Genomic DNA, 22,335 nt, shown 5'->3' on the forward strand with positions numbered 1-22,335 from the left:
AATGGATAGATTAATTGCTGTTGCTTGTTCTCTTGCATCGACTTCTACTCCTACAATAAAGTCAGTCTGCTTTCTTTATCTCTTGCAAACAAATGCACATACACGGGAGGTTTGGCACTTAAGGATGTTATTTTTAATTCATGTGCAGCTGACCCTGTACGGAGAATGAAGAGGGCTGTTATACAACTGCTTGTTTAAGCAGTCTGAAAGGCTCGGTCTCAAAGACAGCAGGTCTTTGAATAAAAGATAAATCAAGTGCATAGCTTCATATGAATATACAAGTAAGAGGCATATATAAATAAATTATATAGATAAAGCTATAAACTAAAAAGAGCAGGCGTAAGAAGTTGTCTTTTCCAGTCACTGTTAGCTGAAGAGAATGTAGTGGGTATGTAGCATACTCATCCATTTTGTGAATTCCTACTCACCTAATAATTAGGTTAATTCATCATAAAAAGTCTATGAAGCTCATAGCTTACAATTTACTATGACTTTCTTTAAAAAGCTGCCAACTCATTGTTTATAGTAAGAATAAATCACAGAAAGACACCAATCCTGTTTTGCTATCAGTGAATGCAGTTCATCCCTTCTCAAAATTACACTGTGATGTGGCAGCATGTATAATAAAGGTATTCATTCTGCGTACTGCTAGCAACAACAGAAAGTTCAGCTCAGATCGTAGGGGAACATCTGAGCTCCAAAACAACCTCTGCGGTACACTGTACTTGTGTCTTCCTTACCTTCAGTTGCCTTGATTGTATATCCATTCTCTTCATTTGGTGGTACTTCCAGAAGTTGCATGACCCTGTCCAGCAAACCGTGGATAATCTCAAACCCAGGGCTCTTGTTGTAATAAATGGCACATAAACGCCTGTAGTTTTTTGCACCCACATCTGAAAAAGAAGGAAGTAATGACATTATCTGGCAGGCTTCATCATGCTTTCAGCCTTGCCTTTTGCAGCAGTTTTTTTCCCTGCTATTACACTGGGGGTACTTGTAGTTGAAAGGAGGAATGAGTATGCAAAATGGCCTCTGCTGCACCTACCCTAATTTGAGGAAATGATGGGATTTCCTTAACCCACTAAGTCAAACAGTCAGAAATGGAGATTTAAGGTACCTTATGTCTTGTGCAGCAAATAGGGTTGTTAAGTATAAAAAAAAAAAATCTACACTATGACAAGTACTGAGCATACAGCTAAGTGCTAAAGATTAAAAACAGACTAGCCAAAATGCAAATACTCAGTAAGTGTCAGAAAAGTGTGGCACTGCTTGGAAAATTAGATAATGATGAAAGTCAGTTGCAGTTTACCCATGTAAAATAACTGGCCTACAACATGAAATGGCTAATATTAACCTGGTAATCTATGGAAAGATCTAAATTTACACAAGTTTCCAAATCACAACTGCTTTCATGATCATCTTGGACATCCCTGAAGCCAAGTGACTATGAAAAACGTGCTGTTTCTCAAGAAGCTGAGACTGACGCAAGTCTGTTCCCCTCTGGACAGTTCCCTTACTCAACACCTTATCTTCAGCCCACCGTAAACTTTCTTACATTATTTATTTCACTTATTGAAACATTTTTATTTTTTATACTTTAAAAACTATTACGCTGCTGTACAATGTTATGCTTGTACCTTCAAGCTACATGATTGCTTTATACTCTCTAGGTCTGCTGCAGCCTACTTAGCTTTACTCATTGCAGACTTCAAGGTTTTCACTTTTTGAGAGGAACAATCTAGGAACAGGATAACAAGCTGATGGTCACAGCTGCCAATTCAGTTGCAGTAAAATTCAAAAGACTTATTAATTTAGTGAATTAATTTATTGCCTTCAGGTCTTTGCCTTCTTGAAGTTGAACTGCAAGCGTTCAGAAAGTTGGGGTATACAGGGGAAAAACTTTCTCAAACCAGAGGAGGAACTCTTTATGATTATCTTTTTTCTCTGGAAATTCATAAACCTTGAAACTACCTTCCATATAAAGGTAGTCAAAGGTACAGTTTATATGCACATAGCATGGACTGCATGTCATCAGCTGATCTCCTTCTGCACTGCACTATTCTGCAGTATTGGCACAGTGTAAGAAGTAAGCCAGATTTTCATGCATAGATTTCTTCCCATTCCTGAAAGTCCTTTGGGATCTGTGGACTTGCTCGTATCTAGATGGACATTCTCATCTCTTTCACTTAATGGTGGTTAGATATAGGGGATGAATGGATTTAACTGACTGCCATTGTATTCCCTTAGAAAAAAAATGGAATGGAACTCCTTCAGATTTCTGCCTGCTTGTAATGCTTGAGGGGAAAAGAATAAGAACTTATTTGGTAGTGAAGGAATAAAGGAGAAACAAGAACACCTCCATCTGGGTCTGCAAGTTAAGGCAGGGCTGCACCACCTGACATGACACTGCATGAGTAGGGCTTTCCTATTTCTTACCTAGAAATCAGCCAAAAGAAATGCAGATGAAACCCAGCATATTCCAGGGTGAATGATGCTCATTATGCAGTCAAATTTGTGCAGAGTGGGCAGTGGTCAGGACTTTGGATCACAAAGCATGTCAGCTGGACTTTGTGTTCCCAGAAGAAAAGGTGCTGTGCTACAGGCTACCCATAGTGTGATTTAGGATCCCTATGTGGTTGGTGACTTTGCAGCAGTTACAGCTGCACCTGCGGCCTGAGTTGTACTGCCATGCAGCTCTGGATTAAGTACCAGCGCTGAGTATGTCAGTACTGCAGGCCTTGAGATAGTTCTTTTCTACTGGGATTAATTGTTCACTGCTGCATGCAATAGAAGCATTAGAGGATGCAAAAACCAGCAGGGGCCAAGCTTCCTACAATATGAGGAGTAGGGATTTTCAGACATCCCCTAGTTAAGCAGGGAATGCTCATAGGGAGAAATCTATTATGTGCTACTGAATCCAAAGAATCACGTCTGAATCAGTAAGCCCCTGAGGTACAAATGACTGGAGAATGGGAAGTATTATATATACTTACCTAATCTTGTGCTTTTCCCTTGACAAACACTTCTAGCTATGGTTACAGACAGAATATTAGGCTAAGTGAGCCTCAGGTCTGATCCACCATAGCTGATCTTTGAGCTACAGTACGCTTAATCACAAGCAGAAACTTGAGTGTTCACTGGCAGTTTCCTAAACTGCTATCAACCACATCAGAAATCAGACACTTAGTACATCTATGTCTTGCTTATTTGGTCCAACTGACCATTTAATAACAGAAATCTATCAAGAACTAAACAGGAAAATGTTTACCAAGTGGCTAGACAGACAAGGATTTAAAGGAACATGAAACAGTGGAGCAAGAGCCTACGCAAAAGATAAGAGCAGCCTTTTGAGCCAAAAGTCATTCAGAACTCCTAGAGCAGCAGCTTGGCAATACAGCCAGAAGTTTTCTTGTCAGTTCTGCTGCTGATCTTCTATGGCAGTAACCTTTTAGCGTCATAATGATAATTTGCAGTATTAAACAACGGAGAATTCAGTTCTGAAGACTTAATTAAAAAATGCTATAAGAAGAGTAAAGGTTACAGAGAAAATATCAATAAATGCAACATCTGATTTCTGTTCTCTGAGCACACTGGCCACTCAGTTATATTATTATGTCTCTGTTTCCCAACTCAAATGAGATGCCAGACAGTAATGCACAGTCATGAATGGCAGCTTAATCTATTTTGATGTTGTACTGTGCAGCAGAAAAGAAGAAAATGTTCTCCCTTTTCCACAAGACTTTATTTGTTGCTAGGAAATCAAGCTTTCTGGGCTAGGCATTCAGTAGGATGAGTTCATTTTTCTCTTACTATGCTAGCAGAATTTGTGCACCTATCTGTATTTTATTTCATTACTACTGAGAGTCAATGGTCTTCAGATCACTATTCTTAACTAAATCATCTTAAAGAAATATGCAGTAAATCTTATGCCTCCTGATTTCAAGAAAATTGTTAAGATCTTCAGTAAAGGATATATTTTGAAGCGTTCCAAAAAGCTGCATTACAAAACTTATTTCTTTAGAGTTACGCTATGGCACAAGAATTGCATTCACTACAGATGACAGGAGGAGTATTAAGAACTGTGTGCAAAGGCTGGCGGCTGTTAGAAATGCTTCAGTTCTTTATAACTCACTTAAGAGATCTCTTGTGTCATGCCATGAAGCAATTCTATTTTTTAAATCAGCCTGCCAAGTATGTCAACCTAAATTACACATATATATTTCTGAGACTTCAAAGCACTTCCTGGAGGTCCTACTGAAAAACAACCCAAAGGATGGGCAGCTGGTCAGGAGTACATGCGCCAAAAGAGCACAGAGGAAGGAAGAGCTGTGTTGTACACTGCCCTCTTCCAAATTAGGGATGCTTCAGGAAAACACGTTGATCTGGAAGGGGGCACCTGCTCATATGAACTTGGGTTTTTGTGAGGCTGTGATATGCATAATTTCTGTATGTAATTAACATTCCCAGACTGAGATAGGAAAAATGCTCTGAAATATAGCATCAGCTGTACATACTGCCAAGAGCTTGCCAGACTCTACAAGATCACCAGCCAGAGGTGATTTTTTTTTTTTTGATGGATTCATTTCTCTTCCTGTGGTAGGAGAGGAAAGGGTATTCTAGGTTAGGTGTAGTGGTGCAAGGTGATGATTTACATGCTGAACTGGTGTAACTACTTTACTAGAGTTACAGCTCTACAAATGCTGTGTAACATACTCAAAGTCAGCACATTTCTCTTGCCTTGAGAAGAAACATTTCTGCTCATGTTTGGTTCCATTTAGCAATATCAAATCTGGCACGTTTTGCCAATTTAATATGTCAAGACTTTCTGCCAGATATGTCTGAAGAGAAATATGTTCTGTTCACCTCGGTAAGCGTAAGTGCTGTGTAAGTAGGTATTTTATTGAAAACCAGTGTGTTCAAAAGCTTGGTTTGTTCACACATGAATGACCGCAAGATGCCGTTTCGAATACAGTTAACGTCAGTACTCTTGACTCATGCTTCTTACATTATTAATTGGAAATTCTGCATGCCAGAATCGTGAAATAATAAAATTAAATTAGTCAGTCTGACATAAGCCTTCTGCAGGAAATCTCATTCCATATGTGAGAGGGCAATCCCACACTTTTCAGTGTTTACAGTTAACCGTTATTTCTTTCTCTCCTTCCCTTTCAAACCATTTATGACACAAACTTAATTTTAGAAGTGAGTTTGAGAAGGACAGCAGTTATTCTCAATGCAACACTAAATTTCAGATATTGGTCAGATATTGGTGCCCAAGAGCCTGGGCTACAAAACTGCTGCCTAAAAAGTATTTCTCTTTCATCTGCTGCAATGATTCCCATCAAAATGAAGTACACTACAAAATCAGCCTCTCTAAAGCTGTGAAGCAGCTACCCAAATATATGAAACTTTCAAGAGCTATAATTAACGTACACAAAATAAAAGTAATCAATTTAACTTGCAAATTTCATAAAGCTGGGATAAATATGCTCCTTATTCTGAGATAAATAGCCCACTCTTGGTTCTGAAGACTGCTAATGCTATTCTGCCATCTGTACCAAGTTTCTGTGCTGTAGCTAACTTCATGCTCGGCAAGGAATGAGCTGCACCACCAAACTGTTTGTATTTGATTTAAAAATAAATCAACATGCTCTGCTAAAATTGCTTACTTAGCTTGGCAAGGCTGCTGTTTCTCCTTTAAAACAGTAATCTACAAATTAAGTTCATCACCAAAGCAATTCGTTTGCCGTTTCGTTTATGCCTTATATAAACCTTTGTTTTGCGGATCCCAAATACCTTAAACACAACCATTAAAATCTGAAACAAGATAAGGAAACAACAAAAGCACTTCTGCTGCTGAACTTAAGGTCATGCCAGCCTTTTCCAAGAAGTAAAACTCAATCCTGAGTTGTAACTTGTCATATAAGCACATACTCCCAGAAGTTGTACCTGCACGGTTTTTTTTTCCACTAATATACCCTATAAAAAGAAATGAATTGGTATATTTCTTTTAAAAAAATCTTTTTAGTATATTTTCCAGATAAATAAGTTAATCTGAAATTTTGAGACTGTACAGTGAAATCAGTGCACAGATATCACATCACACAAGAAGGCTTTCAATGAAACTTCTGAAAAGTGAACTGTTGCTGCTCATGTACAGCAATTAACCTTACAGAGCAATTCAAAGGCAGCCAAGCTTTCTTAGCATAGTTGGATGAAAGGAAAGATATGGAAAATCTTTTTATAGGTGAGTGGGCAAATCTTAGGCTGTTGGGCTTTTTGTTTAATTATATGTAGACTTGCTCTGTTCTTTATCTCCTATATGCACTGTAAGTCTAATTCTTTGTATTGGGTATCAGTATTCCAGAAGAGTTGTGGGAAACAAAAACAAGTAATACTGTTCTGAGGTGATGGAAAAGGGATTCGTACTAAATTATCTAATTGCAATGATTCCCAAGTTTTTCTGAGTTACAGCTCTCCAGATTAGAATCAGTCTGCAAGTATAGCTTGCCCTTCGCTGAGTGGAGATGTACTGCTTTTTAGTTGACAATGCTGTACATCTTGAAGACTGCAGCCATTGAAGCAGGCTTCAGAACTGTAATAGCAATGTGCCTTCAGTGTTGACTAGTCTCCAAGGTTTGTGCCTCCTGAAAACATTACCAGTAGGGAGTTTGTCTCATCAGTTATGCCTCCAATACAAATACAAAAGAGCACTGAAGTAAGAGCTAGTCAAAGTGAGTGCATCAATATAAGCAATTTAGAGTAGGCTCCATTTTTTTTTTTTTTTTTGCTGCAAAACAGCCTTGCACTTATTCCCTGTATTCACCACTGTCCTTGAGTCATGCTCAGGGCTAGCAGCTGGAGCAGCTCTCTTGAAATTTGGATGCTAAATCCTCCGGCAGCTGCACCGTGTGTACCCTATGACCAATAAATGGTGTAAACAGCACTGCTGATGTTTGCTGATGTTTTTCACACTAGTGAAGATGCAGTACAGCTATGAAGTTTTGGAACTGTAGCTGTAATGGCAAATCAAGCTCAGCTCTTTTCCTTCAGCTGTTGCACCAGTCAGTGGTGAAGATGTACTCACTGCTTCCATCTTGAACTTACCTGAGGTTCATGTCATGCTGACTGCACTGCAGTTCTTGAGGTCATTCCACTTCTTTAAAAAGTTGGGTCTATTTTCATATTTTTTCATTCCAGTGGAAATGCCTATTTTTCCCAAACTCGTACAACTGTAGCCTTAACCAGTTACTCAAATAATTTCTGAAATTAATCAGGATCTGCAGTCCTTTCAAAGAGGAAATTTTTAATAACCTTTTAAGTTACAAATGCTGAGGAACCTTCTCTTACCTTTAGTAGGATCTTTTACTACAATGTCAGAAATCTCAAAGAGTTTCAAAGGCAAGGGCATCTTCCGGTTAGCAGCTATGGTTTTCAGCAGCCCAGGAAGGAGGGTTGTACGTGCCACCTGCAGGACAAACACGGATGCTGCAAGTGAAATACATTCCAAAATAGCTAACTGTACATCTTCTTAATGTTTTGGTTTGCTCATTTCTAACAAGAATTTGAAAGTAACAGGGTGGCAAATACTGTATTAATCTCTTATGCTTGAATGTCTTTGTTTTAGAATAATTAAACCTAAAAAGGTGGGGTTTTTTTGCATGTTCTTCTTATGGTATTGTCTGAAAGAATATATACAAGCTTAGAACAGATAACATCTCACAGATGCCAGACCTGCAGTACAGGGAGGAAAAACCATACACAAAGAATGAAAAACCAAAACAAACCCTTACAATTTAATCCTGTTTATGCAAAAGGTAAATACTAATTTTTATTTTGGAAATATTAAATGCTTTTTGAAATATTATCTTGATGCTTCCTAATATTAAACAGTGACACAGGTAGAATATAAGCAAGATGAATATGTTCATACTGCAGCCATGGAGGACCTGAAATATGTAAACAACATATGCAAAGTACTAGGGAGGAGGCATATTATTGTTTTTAAAGTTACATTCTGTATTTTCTGTGGAAGTACTTGAATGGAGAGCACAGAAGGCTACTAAAACTATTGTGAAAAAGATGGAAGTGACTGAATACTACTTGACTGCTGGTGAGAAGTTATCATGTACTCAGCCATAGTAACTTCTCATCATGCAGCATTCCTAATTGTTCCTCTCTTCTTAACAAACCAGGAAAGACTTCAAGGTGCCCACTCAGGAAGAGGGCCTATGGCATCATCTTGTCCTTGTTGTGATGGCAGATCCATCCTGGGCGGGATGGGAAAAAGCCAGTCTAGGAATCCCACCACAGTTAACATTTAAAGCTGAAACTGCATACAGCATCACAGAGAGTAATTCTTCCTAATTTGCATGGAGGCCTATAGACTTCTAGAAGATGGAGGCTATTTTGCCACAAGGAATATTCAGCCAATAGTATAACTACCTAGCAGCACTCCTATGGCAAAGGCCTGCATTCTCTGAAGAACAGGAACCTGGAACTGTACTGGGCTAGTGGGGCTGACACTTTCCTGATTTTGTTCATGCTCAGTATCTTTTATGTTTGTGGTATGTCCTATATTGGCCAGTTGTAATTACCCTGCCAAATAATACACACAAACAGGGAATAATAGTCCAAATACCATACAACGGTTTCTTATGTAAATGTTTAGTTGTGGTAGTGAACAGAAAATACATGAAGTTACCCCAAAATTATTCTCCTGAATCTCAGATAAGCAGAATATTTGCACCAATAGAGAAAAGACTTCGGCATTTCAGATCCTCAGAGAAATCAGACTTATGTGAATCTTTGAGGGGAAGGGGTGGTGGAATCACACAAAATTAATACTCCAGACTACTGAAATTTTTCTGAGTCTTTCTATGAGGTGTTTCCCTTTGTATTTCTTAGGTTAGACATAAAAATATGACTCTGAATTTTTTTCAATTTATTTTATAGATCTCATAATGTTAAGTCACCATCCCTACAAGCTAAAGAAAGCATCTTCAAAAAAAAAAATCAACCCACAAAACAGAAACTTACAAGCTGTAGAAGGAAAATCTAATGTACATTTCCAGTAAAAAAGAGCAATAATAGTTAATATTTTTTAAAACATCTTTTCCATTCATAACTTATAGTTTAAAAATTGCCTGGTCTAATATCTCCATTATTACTAACTAGCTTTTCTAAACAAAGGAGTTCATCAAAAAATCTAGGTGGGATCTTCTGTAATAACACAGCTCAATTTTGCCAGATGTCATCATACTGAATATAGTATTTTGCTTCCTTGAAAAGCTAATAGAGTTTCACACTGAATAAGGTCTTTCTCAGTCAAGGAGTAGCAGAAAATCACTGTTAGCAAATATAGCATGTAAACACACTCTCTTTACTGCAGTAAAAAGTAGCTTTATAGGTTATAAATATTATTTCCTATTAGCGTCTTTCTTTCCTCTTTATACATAAATTGTATGACAAATTTGACCTGAATTAAGTTACCTCACCTGAAATTCTGCAGTTTTGGGGTTTGCTATGTGCACTGCATTTGTAGCAGAGACATCCATGCCAAGTTTATCTGCAATGTCTTCCATAGAACACTGGGAGGAAGAGACAGCAAAAAGAAAAAAAAAAAAAGTCAAGTAGTTAAATGAGACAGTGAACCAATGATGAAACTTGGTAACAAGAATGGACAATACAAGCATAGCAGTAGGTCAGAGGCCCTCATGTACAACACCCTCTTTTGATACAAATTAAGCTTGAGCTTTAAGACAACGTAGGCAAACTGGTTTATCTACAAATGTTAATTACTAAGCAAAATAAACGTAGTTTAAAAAAAAAGTGTTTGTTTAAGCTTCTGTCAGAGATGGCTGTCGTCTGTTCAAAAGCAGAGGCTCAGGTTCTGCCCTCTGACTTGCAGTGAATAAAATCTTATCCTGAAAATAGTTCTAAAAAAAAAAAAACTGTCAAAGGAATGGCATTCAAGCTTTCTTCAAAAGAAAACAATGCCTCGGGGGCTACTTAAGGAAAATAAAGTACTATCTAAAAAAAGCCAAAACAGGATATGGCCAAGCCTTCAACTTTCACAGCTGCGTAAGATTCTCATTTCTCACTTTTTTTTTTTTAAATGTGTAATCTTTCTAAAGCTGTTACTCTCAAGGTGTACTTTCAAGCAAGCAATAGATGTGCACATTATCAGGCTCAGATGATGCCTGTGCACGTACAGCAACAGATGCTACTGGTAAGATCCACACTACAGATTTCCAGAATTTACTGTTTAATTAATGTATGAAGAAACCAATCGCAAGCTAGGATTTGGCGATTTGATAGTATTGCAGTCTCCCAAGTGCTTCCTTTGCTCTGGCAGTGCTCCGAAGTGTGCTGACAGACCAAATGTGAGGAAAGTGAGCAGATGATACCATCTGAAAAAAGTAGATTATTGAAATAAAAAAAAAAAATGAATTAATGTTGGCCTTAGGAGGAGAAAACTATGTTCAAGTTTTCACGTGTATCTAAACAGTACGTTACTGTGACGTAACTAAATGCATTTTGGCTAAATCAGAGGTCCTCACAGAAAGCACTGCTACTCCGTACGGGCGATAATTTAGGGTTCAGAGCACAAACAGGATTACATGCATAAATATATAAGCAGTGCTTGCCATATAGTGCTGGGCTACACCATGTTGTAGCATAAATGCTATTTGTCATAGGCCTCACATGGATGTTTTAATGAAGTGTTGGTGACCCAGTCACCAAAAATTTAATGTGATAAAATGATACACTGTTTGATTGTTCAAAATTCTGCTGCGGCAGTTAAGCTTCTCCATTGTCGTGATACAACATAGTCAATGTTTTTAAGCATCCTAACTATTCAGTGCTGAAATAAAAGAAAGGAATTATATAACTTAGTGCATAAGAGCCTACAAAAGTTTGAACTTGTTATATGTCAAATACTAGCACTGCAGGAAGTAATACTAGATATTATCCTTTTTCTCCCTAAATGAGCAACATCTAACAAACAGCAGAACATTAAAACTGAAATATATATTTTCAGGCTTTAGAGTTAACTCCAAAGCTTGCAGATGAAGCTCTATAAAATGTCTGGGTGCTTATTTTATTTAATCTGCTTGGATTACCAACTTCGGTTGCAATACCTGAACCCCATGCAAGCGTTTGGGGAGCCTGTGTCACCGTATCTTAATGAGTATGTTATCAAAACCTCATCTGTGAACCCTTAGCCTGCATCATAAGTCTTTTACAGGGATTCTTAAAATAAACTCTCTGAATTACATGTTGACTTGGTATCTGATACAATCACGGGCAGGTGACAATATTGGGAAGAGGCAAATAGAAACAGTGTGATCTCTGAAGTGCAGCAATATCCACCAGAAATCACTAAATTTTGATGATATCTTTCAGATTATCAAACAATGATGAATTTTGAATCTGGTGATGGAAGTTTCTAAAGACTTGTCTCAGAATTTCATACTATCAAGTTAAACGAGAACAGTACATCAGTACTATTTTTGCCTCTGTACTTAGAACTGCGTGCCACATCAGTAGTGACTCATTCAATTTATCTGACCTAGAAACTCACAAAATATTACACTATAATTCCAAAGCATTAGCAAACAATTACATGCCCAAACAGTAACAGATAATACGGGAACATTTATACAAGGGAATAGTCTCAAACCATCCTCTGCAGTTCCGGCTTCACTGCTGTTCCAACATGCAACTAAGAAAATACGAAAGCAAGCAATATAGTATACCAGGGCAAAAGTGAGTGCCTCAGTGAATCCAGCAGCTGCCAAGTCCAGTCTCAGAAGTTCTGTGAGCTTATTGAGTGGAAGCTAAAATGAAACAAAACACACTTTTCAACTTCGATCTGAAAATGCTTTTCTATTCTTTCCTGAGGTGATTCTGCCTGCTGTGTTACAGAGAACTCACTAGGGAGGTACTTCGTGTGCTTAAATTTTTTTTGAAAGTATCAGCCGGTTGCCTTTAGGTTTGCCCGAGGAAATGAATCTCCCAATTAGAGATTTAATACGGGCTCCCTGCTTAAACCCTGTCTTTTTTCAAGTACCAGCAACCACTGGTCTTGGACTTATTCAAATCAGTGGGGCATCTGTTTTGTATCCCATCCATGGTAAGTACTTCTCAAGGCAAAGCATGTCAAAATATTTAATTCCTAGGTTCTGTTTTCCCCAAAGCCCTTCTGGCAAGCACTAGTCGTTTACTGACAACAGAGCATTTATTTGAAGGGGCAATCTTACTTGATTAGCTATGGTGTACGTTTTCGGAATAACCATCTGAATGTTGTTATAACCATAAGCTATTGCTGCATCTTCTACGATATCACATGCATGGATAACGTCCGCTCTGGTAGGAGGGATTTCAATCTCTATATTGTTCCCATTCCCTATGACGTGTGAGTTCAAACACATCCTAGTCAGCAGCTTTGCAAGGCTTGATGGAGTTTCACTGAAACAAAACAAGAGAGCAATAATTTACAGATCTTAGACTATGCTGTTGTTTTTTTTTTAAAGTAATCAGTGTTTCTGCTATGTTGCTTTACTTCCTGAATAATCTCTAAAGTGCTTTACGAACTGCACATAAACTGAGCATGCCAACAGATACAGCTCAGATTCTGACTCAGAGACAGTAATTTTTCTTTATTTCACAACAGTTGTGTGAGGCCAAAGAGAATGATTCACGTTTACTGAAAAGGGGAGCCAAAGTCCTACAGATTTGACTAAATCACCAAAGTTAACCTCTGAATTTCTGATAAATAAAAGATCTCACTGTGAACATTTTAAAAACAATGCAATAACCAGTGTTTTCAAGGATCTTTTTCATGATTAATGCTTGAGTGAAAAAAGCTTCTATTTGCAGTAACACACCTGATTCCTAATTTCTTGTTAATGAGCTCGGGTTTCACTTTGTCTTTTCGGTAAGCCAGTTCCTAAAAAGAAAGGCAAAGCTTTTCAGCATACACACCACTTGCCATTTCTAAGAGGATTCAGTTTCGATATCATGCTAATTTAGCTTCTTCTAATCATGATACCCAAATAATGTCTGCAAAAGACAATCTCAACATTTTAAGAGAAAATTATTCTTGAAAATAACATCATAGTACATACTGCAAAAGCTGCTCTAATTTAAGCTAGAAGTCTGAATACAGCATGAAATTCTCGTTATTGAAACTTCCTATAATTTCAGATATATGCAAGTAACTGAGTTTCTGATAGTTCCTAGTCACCAGTTTGTTTAAGTCAAAGCCCTAAAGCAATGAATGGTCATGCAAAAGATTGCATGGTCTAGTACAGACCATATGACCTTAGGAGGAAAAGGAAAGAAAACTTGTTACCTCTGTATTGGCACAGGAATATCTTATTTTACCTAGGAAGTGTGTAATACATCTAAGAAAGTCATTTTGTATGTGTATACTTAGTGCTTCTAAATTTGATTTAAAAAAAAAATCTGTAAAAACCCCTAGCATCCAAAACTTCAGCAATTTTTTGCACTGTTTTATGCAGGGAAACTTTAATGCAGAAATTTTTGTTTTGTTGGATGTTTCTTCTAGATTGTAGGTCCTTCCACTGAGGATTAAAGTTAACACTTTTAAACCAAAAAGTTTTAAAAAGAAAACTACAGAAAGTCTAAACAAAAAAAAAAAAGCTTTCCCCCTCCTACTTAATTTGTACTTGCTCGAGACTTATAATTTTATGAACTCAATCAGACCTGTTTGTTTTCAGTTGCTTTCAGGAAACAGGAAGAATTGCTTTCTTTAAATTTAGAACAAAAAAGTAAGCCTTCATTGCTGCACAGAGGTATGCCTTGGACTCTGAATGCAGGCAAAACTGCACTTAAATGTTTATCACGCAGTATGTTAACTTTGTATAGCTGGAAACTATAAAATGAAAGACTGAAAAATCCAGGATTAAAAGGCTATTTTATTCAAAGGCATTAAAGATTCCAGATCTGATAAGCATGTTATGCTGAGGCTGATTTCAGTTGTACAGTGGTTTAAGCCTGAAGGACCTCCTTCTGAATTCATGTTTCCTGATTTGGAAGAGGTAGGCTTTAGACACAGACTTTTGATAGCCATCTTTACTTGTTCCTGAGAATGTCTGTATCACACACTCTAATCCATATTACCACTCATAATAACTTTAAACCCTAGCCTTCTTTCTTGAGCACTGGATTAAATGAGACTGTTCTTAGCCTTATCATAAATTAGCAGTGCTTCGGAATGAGTTTTCTAGATAAGAGGAAACTGAGACACTATGTTCTTTTTCTTGTGGGGTTTGAGAAGGCCCTGACTTACTCTTCAGAAAAGGAAGACAATGTCATTCCTATACTTTGTGTAAATAAAATCCTTTTCTCACTGACAGTGAGATACCATCTCGCTTACCGGATAGATGTGAGTCTTGCCATTAGGATAAGTTACTTCTACTGCTTCAACACTGTAAAAGACATAAAAACAGAACTAAAAATGTTTTTAAAATGTGGCGGCAGTGTAATGTCTTTCTGACTCCAAATTTATACTCACGTGAATTGCTTCTCACAGTATTCACTAAACATCGCAACTATGATATCAAGAACAATTTTTGCCTACAAGATAAAGATGATAATCACATTGAAATCTGTCCTCTACTTGTGCTAAAGCAGACAAAATATCATAAAGGGGGAAAAAAAATCTTATGCTCTTTAATGTACGCTACTTAAAATCTTAGCATCTAGAATACCAGGCTGAATTTTAAGAGATGTTTTGCTGCTGCTGCAGCAAAGATGCTACTTGAAAACCTGATAACTGGAAATCTTTGTTTTTCAAAGCTCTAAAGCATTTGCACATTTTTGCTAAACTGTTCTGAAGATACCAGTTGGAACTTTGTCTTCCAAATCGTTAATCTAATTACTTACTTCACTGAGAGGCTGAAAGGTCGTGCACTGTTTAAAAACATACTGTCAAATTAGCCTCATTTGCAACATCTTTTATTCTATGGCCAGTACTTTAAGAAGTTAGTATAACAGAACATAATCATGAGATTTCAATCAAATTCTTAAACTACGAGAGTTCCTTTATGATGTCTCTCACTTTAATTTCCTTCATGAAAAGAGACCAACACTATTTTTGTATTTACTATCAAAGTAAGCAGTAGCAAGGAGCAGTTATTTTTCTTAGTTTCCTTAGAAGCCATATCAAAACACACAAATTTCTGTCATTAAGACACCATTGTGTAGTAGGATAAATTAAAAGTGCTTTTGTTCTTGAGCATCAAGATATGCATTTTAGGGAAACTATCAATGAATGTACAACCTACATTCAAGAACAGGCAATTATAACTGCTAGGCTTTCATGCTTTGGCGTTGAGTTGTGGAATTTGCATATAGAAAGAATTCTAGTTGACAATTATTTGCACAGCATCCCTGCTTGAAAAAGATAACTAAGAAGAAAAAGTGCTTTCGCCTTTCCACAGCCTAGATTTTAATTATTCTTTACAAAGTGTTTCAGCAAAATAAGTAGTCTTAATGAATTCTATTCTTTTTCTAAATCTTAAAGACTTTGGAAAGTGTTCAGCAACAAAAATAAACCTAGTTTACTTATTTTTTTTATGTAAGCTGAAAACTTAGTGTCAGTGTGAAGACAGAGTAAAAACAAAACCCACGGAAAACACAACACCATCTGTAAAGCAAACCTAAAACTGTGCTGAGGGAATTCCATGTAGTCCCACAACTTATCCTGCCCTTTTGAAATGGACCATCTGCTCCATAAAACAAATGTCCATCTACTGTAGGTCTTTGTACTAGAGCATTGTTATCCCAAAGGGATAACAATATTACAGCATATCAAAAGCAGAAAAGATTAATTTACCTTTGTCATGTCTGTGCCTGTACATTCAATAAATACATTTCTCGTGTTTAGGCTTATTTTTGAATGATCTCCTAAAATACGTGAAGACAATAACATGTTAAGAAATGTTGTTACTTTTCTTGCAATTGACTGATCTCATATTTCAAAGTCATCGTCACCATCATCATCTTCCCCAGCTTAAAAGCTACTATGTCTGCTACATCAACATTCAAACAATTCTTACCAGAGTAGTGGGGCTTTTTACTTTTAAACTTATAAATCAAAAAGAGCAAAAACACAACACATTCTAATCAGAAAAGGCAGACCAGTCATCCTGACGATTTGTGTTTTGCAGTGTTCAAGGATAGCCAGGTCAGCAACTCTCTCTAGGCAGCTGAAAAAGCCAACTAGCAGAATCGCAGCCATCTGCTGGTGGCACAATGGTTCTGCACCTCCCCTCTCCATTCCTAAATAGCAGATTCACATTTCATGTGACACGCATGAGAAAGCAAACTTAGATAGCAACGAATGTTTTTTAAGAAGTGATTTATAAATAAACAAGATCTCCTGACACTGTCATCTGAGACACTATAAGTTTTGTCGGTGTGAGTGGTCCTGTGCATAGGACACGTTCCTCTTAAGCATGGATTTGCTTTTTGCCTGCGCTTGCAGTCATGTGGCATACACTGTAGCACATCACTGATGCAATCAAAACTGTTTCTTGTCTGGAAGAAGTCAGACAGAAAATACACTCAGGAGCATCACCTAAAGTGTCTTCCTTGCAAGTTGGATGTGAAGTCCCTCAGTAGTAGGTTCCTTATAAAAATGGGATTCAGTTTACCATGTACTAACAATCTGTTGTGGTTGAACAGAAATCTGCCTCATATCACCTGTTACGCACTGACGCCCAGTGCATACACTGAATGAATTTCATTGCCATCAACGAAGCCATGTGAACATAGGAGCACCTGAGCTCTCAAGACAGAGGGACGCTGTACTCCCTTCCCAGGATGCTGCGCTGTATCTCTTTAGAGCTGAAACGTCCTCAGCTCTTCTGGACTCACTTCAAAACCCATATAAGCTTTCATTTAAGTGCTTGTAGCCAATCCAAAAAAAACAATGCCCATATTTACACTTAATTATCTGAGGGAGCAAAAAAATCTTGTCTGTGTTTAAACCGAATGGAAAGAAGTAATAAGTGAAACATTTTTAATAGAATAATCCACATTATGCACCAACGTTTCTGTTAGACATCCAGACTCACAAAATAGCAGCAACAGCATAAACTAGTCAGAAATAAACTTACCATTGATGATTGGCGGCATGGACAGAACAACACCGTTGCTATCAAAAATGACAGGATAACGTGGCTTGTTTTCAATCAGGTGTAAATAGTGTCGAAGGTGGCTGTCAGTCTGGAGAAACAAAGAGTAACGCCACATTGAACGTCAGCTCACTTTGAACTTCCATCCTACCAGTTCTCAGGTGAGGTATTGACAGGAATTTGTAAAGAAGGTAGGACTGGGCTTACACCTAGGTACCTCTTGCAAAAGCTGCTCACTCTCAGAAGTGGGAAAACTTTGAAATGAGAGAGCTGGATTTTTTTTTTCTTCAGAAATGTTAAAAACTATTTCCTTAAGGATTCTCTCAAAGAAGCTTAAGGCATGCTACCTCAACAAAGACTTTGTTCACCACAGCAGTCCTTCCACTGCCAAACCTGTGAGCATTCATCCTTCGTTTATCAGAATTCTCCTTAGAAGTGATAACAATTTGCATTTTGATACTTTTAAAAGTAAAGTGCTGAATCTTGATACATTTATGCTTAAACTTGATTCAAAACTTACATCTGTTCCAATGACATGGATGTATACCAAAAACATAGTTAACTTTTAGCCTCTCTGACACCTCTTTTTTCCTAGTTTTTACACGCCTTTAGTCAGTTCAACTGTTGAGAATTTCTTTTACCTCTGCAGGTGTGCTCTAACAGCGCTGAATACTTTAATGGCAATAGTATCATTTCCAAATACCGACATTTAAAGAGGCTAATTTTACAATAAATACTATACAACTAGACCTGGTAGGATCTTTTCCTAATGTTTACCTGGTTTCAACAGGATGCTGGGCCAAGAGAGATGCCAAACTTTTACTGAGTCTTTCGCACAGCTACACCTGCCTAACATGTAGCTGGGTAAGTAATTCCACATTGCCACCAAGCTGGCCCAATTGAAATAACATTTTAAAATTCGGTATTATTTACATCATTTTTTTTTCTCAGCTTTGTACACTGAATATCTTACCAATGTAGGCAAGAACATAATCCTTTTATGATATTATGAAGAGTACCATGAAAAGTAATCTGTCCGTTGATAACTCAATGGGTTAACGTCAAAATCACTACTTTAAGAGTTATGTTTAGGCATCAAACAACATGATGCATCTTTCATGGGCAATACAAACTAAGTACTACCATGCATTTATCATGCTCATTGGCTGAAGCTACAGAAGATGGCTTTTACTTGTGAGAACAACCCCCAACCGTAAGGGGTTGTTAAGCATTAAGCCTTGGAAACTTATTTCCTTTACTTAGCACAGCAACTCTGAAAAATCACACTTACCCTATACAGATCCATAATTTGTGAAGCTGTGTACTCCTGTGATTGGTTCAAGGGCTTGAATTTAATTTCAGAAGGTGCTTTAGCTGTAAAAGTGAATGGACCAGAAATTGTGTCCAAGTCATGGGTACCTATTGCTACTAATGCTCTTCTCCTAGAAAGAAAGAAAAAATAATGATTTTGCTAGTAATATTTGGAGTTCCTTTGAGACAGCATTTCATGATGCTCTATGTTTCTGTGCACTCACATAACTTACTGGAAAAAACAAAGGCCAGTTCAGAGAAGCCTAGAAATTATTTTCACCCTGTATGCTAACAATGGGAAATGCTAAGAATACACAAGGCAGTCAAAGGCACGTCCACTGGGATTGTTGCAGAAGGCTTCTTCCTCAACTCTTGAAGAAGATCTATTTACATTGAAATGTATTGAAGAGCAGACAGAAACAGACAAGGAAATGAGAAGGAGCAAGAGAGCTGCTATAACATTTTCTTTAATGTAAGATGTAACGTCTCTCTGCAATAGGGCAGTGAAGTCTTAACATAAAATCAAATCATGCTCACACACTACATGCTATTTGAAATTTAAGCACTCACCTGCAAATATTTTGGTGTAGCTTTTCTTGGAGGTCAATGAAACTGTCATAACGTTCTTTGGTAAAAGTTATGTTACGAAGGACTGCAGCTACAGCATGAGGACGGATTTTGACAGTCTGCAATTTGTAACAGCAACAGATTATGAATTTCAAGTACAAAAGACACAAGAACTGATTTTCCTTCATATTTTTTTTTTGTTAGAGTAGCAATCAAAAGGAAAAATTCTGGATATATGTTAGAAATTCAAGGGGAAACAAAACAAAACAAAAAACTTCAAGTCTGGTAGAGACAAGGAGGATTAAAATGTACCCTGTAATAGCCCAGAAGGTAAATGCAATACAAACGTCTGAAACTTTGAGTTGATCTGCCACTAGGTTCACCCAGAATAATTTGTCTGTTGTTCTTCCCCTTTGCCTTCCCTAAAAATAAATCACACTGAGAAGAGACATTAAAATTTCTTTTGCTCTTGTACTGCGATTAAGATTTCTGGTCTCACTGCTGTCATGAAACTGCTACTGATACTATCTTCGTGGTTCAGAAACTTTCAATAAATATACAAAGGTGCAGTAAACTCTTTTACCTCTTCAGTGATTATCAGCTTCTGACCTTCATCTTTAGCTGGTATTATCTTTTCATACCTAGGGAGATTTATCCTAGAATAAAAACAGAAATAAGTCTGTAACTGAAGGACAGAATATTTGGAAAATGCAGAAAACTTTTTGGAAATGCAGCAGCAATTGTATGTAGAATATTTTCTTGGCAACTGGCCTGGTTTTGGACATTGGAATTTGGGGATGTAAATTATATTTATGGTGTTTAAACTTCAAATTTTCTACTGAATGGTAAACAGATAACTAACATAGAAAGGAAGCCCTCAAGAAGATAAAGTCATAACAGAAGTGAAGTAAGTTATTTGTATCGGTATTTATAATAGAGAAGCACAAAGAAGTACCGCTGCAGGAGTTCTTTACAGAGGATAAGTCTCAAATGGAATAGCCATGGAAAAACTTTTAGAACAGATTCAAAACGTAACACTCTGGTCTAGTCTTTTAAAAATATTAAACAGGTCCTCTCCAGAGGAACAATTGTGAAACATATGGTCATCTGACAAATACAGCAGATTTATATATCAGACTGTCCTCAAAATCCAACCAGGTGGCAAAATTACTCACCAGAAATGGATTCTCATTTAAACAAATAATCAAAGACACAAATTTCTGACAACTCTCCGTTACCTTTCTTTAAAGACCTGCAGTCCTCGGACCAGCCCTTCAAGGCAAAGAAGATCATAGCGGTTGGCAGGAACATCGATTTTATAGAGAACAGTCTCAGATGCACCCTCCGCCTTTTCTTCGCCTTTTTCCTTACTTATAATGTCTTTCTCAGATGTCTGAAATTAAGCAAGATATGTTTATTCTGTTTTTTTTAAACATGAAATATCTTAACATTCACAGCACTGTGACAGTGAGATAATAGGAAAAAATATTAATTAAAAAAAGTTTAAAAATAGAGTTTGGTTTTATGTAGCAAATAAACATGCCAAGTACCAAAAATACTGTAAAATCAACATTCTTCTCAGATGTAAAGATTGTAATGCGGTATATCAAGAGAAAACTTCACTATCAGAATTCAAACAGATACAAACACAAGTCTCCAGGCCAGCAGATCCTAGCAGAGAACACGGACCTTATTCTCTGCTACAGATCAGCAAAGATGTGTAGCATCAGGTCTATTCTGAAATACAGCACAACATATGATGTTTGGGTATTTTTTGATAAACCTAATTAAAAGAATGATTAATTTCAATTAAAAAACAAGGACAAAATGCAGTCTCCTTCTCAAGACTTATGTGGGTAAAGGCCGCAGAGTCAGCAAACTTTCACAAGTATAGAACCTGGATAAAAAAATATATTAATTGCAACTCAGGCAACAGAATGTCCAGGACAAACACGTTCTTGTGGCACTGCACACAAAAATGTGTGCATTATAGAGCCAAACATATCTTTCAAAGTGCATTTAATATACGGCGTGCAGCCATCATTATGCTCCTATCTAAATCAGCCAGAGACTTAAGAACAGGGGACAGAGACGGCCCAACTCCACAAACCATAGCAGTGTGTAACCTCAGGGTCTCTTGTTCCTACAGCAGTAATTTTTTGGATGTTTTTCTTGTCGGATTCAAACCACCCGTGTTAACACAACTGATGACAGCAGTAATTTGTAACAAGAATGTAGGGTATGTTATGTTCTCTGGACAGTGCCATGCAGAGACACAAGGACGCTTCAGGTTGACAAGCCTGCTGCCATACTGCTGGTGGACTTCATAAGTTGAAGGGAATGCTGAAGCCCTGCCCACACCCCTTTTTGAGAACAGCCCTGTGGTATCCTCCTGGATATTTCTTGGTGCCTACCAGAGGGCACGGGCTCAGCGCTGCCCTGGGGAACACGCTGGCAGGGATGCACTACAGATCTTTACAGATAGAAATGCTGCCAGGCTGCTGCATCTAACCGCAAAGCAACAAGCAAAAATATTACTCACGACTTCATCAAGCTCCAAACCGAACTCAAAGCAAAGATCATTAAATTCTTCATCGGCTGTGAAGAAGAAGAAAAAAAAAAAAGATGAATTTTGCTCTACAAGCAGAACTCGGATTTTACTAGTTTTTGTGTTTATTTTGGGCATTTTCAAATGGCTATTTTTGAAAAAGGGGTAAAAGTCGCATAGCGAATTTTGTTCACGTCGGCATGCGAGCAGCAGTTTCCTTAGTGGCCAGCGTACTTCTGGCCGCGCTACGTTCACAGCGGCTGCTCTAGGGCGTCAGTACCGGCACGCCGGCTCTGCCGACGGAACACAGACGGACGCCCGGGCCGTCCGCACGGGCAGCACACCCCGCGGCAGCCCCGCCGCAGACCGAAGGGCCGCGCCGGCCGCACTCACTGTAGCTCCTGCCCAGTGCCTGGAAGAGGAGATCTCGCTTCACGCTGACGGTCGGCATGGCGGCACTCGGCACGCTGTGCGCCTGCGCCACGGCCAGCAAGGCCCCCGCCGCCTAGAGGGCGCCCTACGCAGTGCCTGACCGCAGCGCCTGGCAGCAGCGCCGTCAGCGCCCGCGCCGAGAGAGGAGGCAGAGCGCCGGGCAGCTACAGCGGAGCTGAGGGCCCCGGGTCTCTTCCGCCCCGGCGGACGGGCGGGCGGAGCGCGTTCGGCAGTGATCGGTGTTGTGCGTTGGTGGGAGTGTAGCTGTGTTTTTTTCAGTGTTTTTTTTTTTTTTTTTTTTTTTTT

General features: G+C 38.2%; 1 protein-coding gene across 4 annotated transcripts in view; it reads right to left on the reverse strand.

Moving 5' to 3' along the window:
- The window catches only part of FARSB (phenylalanyl-tRNA synthetase beta subunit), a 35,383-nt gene extending 13,268 nt beyond the window's left edge, over positions 1-22,115 (reverse strand). For all 4 annotated transcript variants that reach the window (XM_021394604.1, XM_021394605.1, XM_021394603.1 and 1 more), the window contains exons 1-16: positions 21,991-22,115; positions 21,592-21,647; positions 20,288-20,442; positions 19,633-19,705; positions 19,053-19,168; positions 18,463-18,613; positions 17,154-17,262; positions 15,869-15,939; positions 14,546-14,607; positions 14,408-14,459; positions 12,894-12,955; positions 12,267-12,474; positions 11,763-11,843; positions 9,498-9,590; positions 7,351-7,468; positions 741-893 (exon numbers count right to left, since the gene is read on the reverse strand). In XM_021394604.1, coding sequence (XP_021250279.1) covers positions 741-893; positions 7,351-7,468; positions 9,498-9,590; positions 11,763-11,843; positions 12,267-12,474; positions 12,894-12,955; positions 14,408-14,459; positions 14,546-14,607; positions 15,869-15,939; positions 17,154-17,262; positions 18,463-18,613; positions 19,053-19,168; positions 19,633-19,705; positions 20,288-20,442; positions 21,592-21,647; positions 21,991-22,048 — 1,618 coding nt within the window. In that variant the 5' untranslated portion in view covers positions 22,049-22,115. The remainder of the gene's footprint in view (positions 1-740; positions 894-7,350; positions 7,469-9,497; positions 9,591-11,762; positions 11,844-12,266; positions 12,475-12,893; positions 12,956-14,407; positions 14,460-14,545; positions 14,608-15,868; positions 15,940-17,153; positions 17,263-18,462; positions 18,614-19,052; positions 19,169-19,632; positions 19,706-20,287; positions 20,443-21,591; positions 21,648-21,990) is intronic.

The sequence above is a fragment of the Numida meleagris genome, chromosome 4, assembly GCF_002078875.1.
Source record: "Numida meleagris isolate 19003 breed g44 Domestic line chromosome 4, NumMel1.0, whole genome shotgun sequence".
NCBI classification, from domain to species: domain Eukaryota; kingdom Metazoa; phylum Chordata; class Aves; order Galliformes; family Numididae; genus Numida; species Numida meleagris.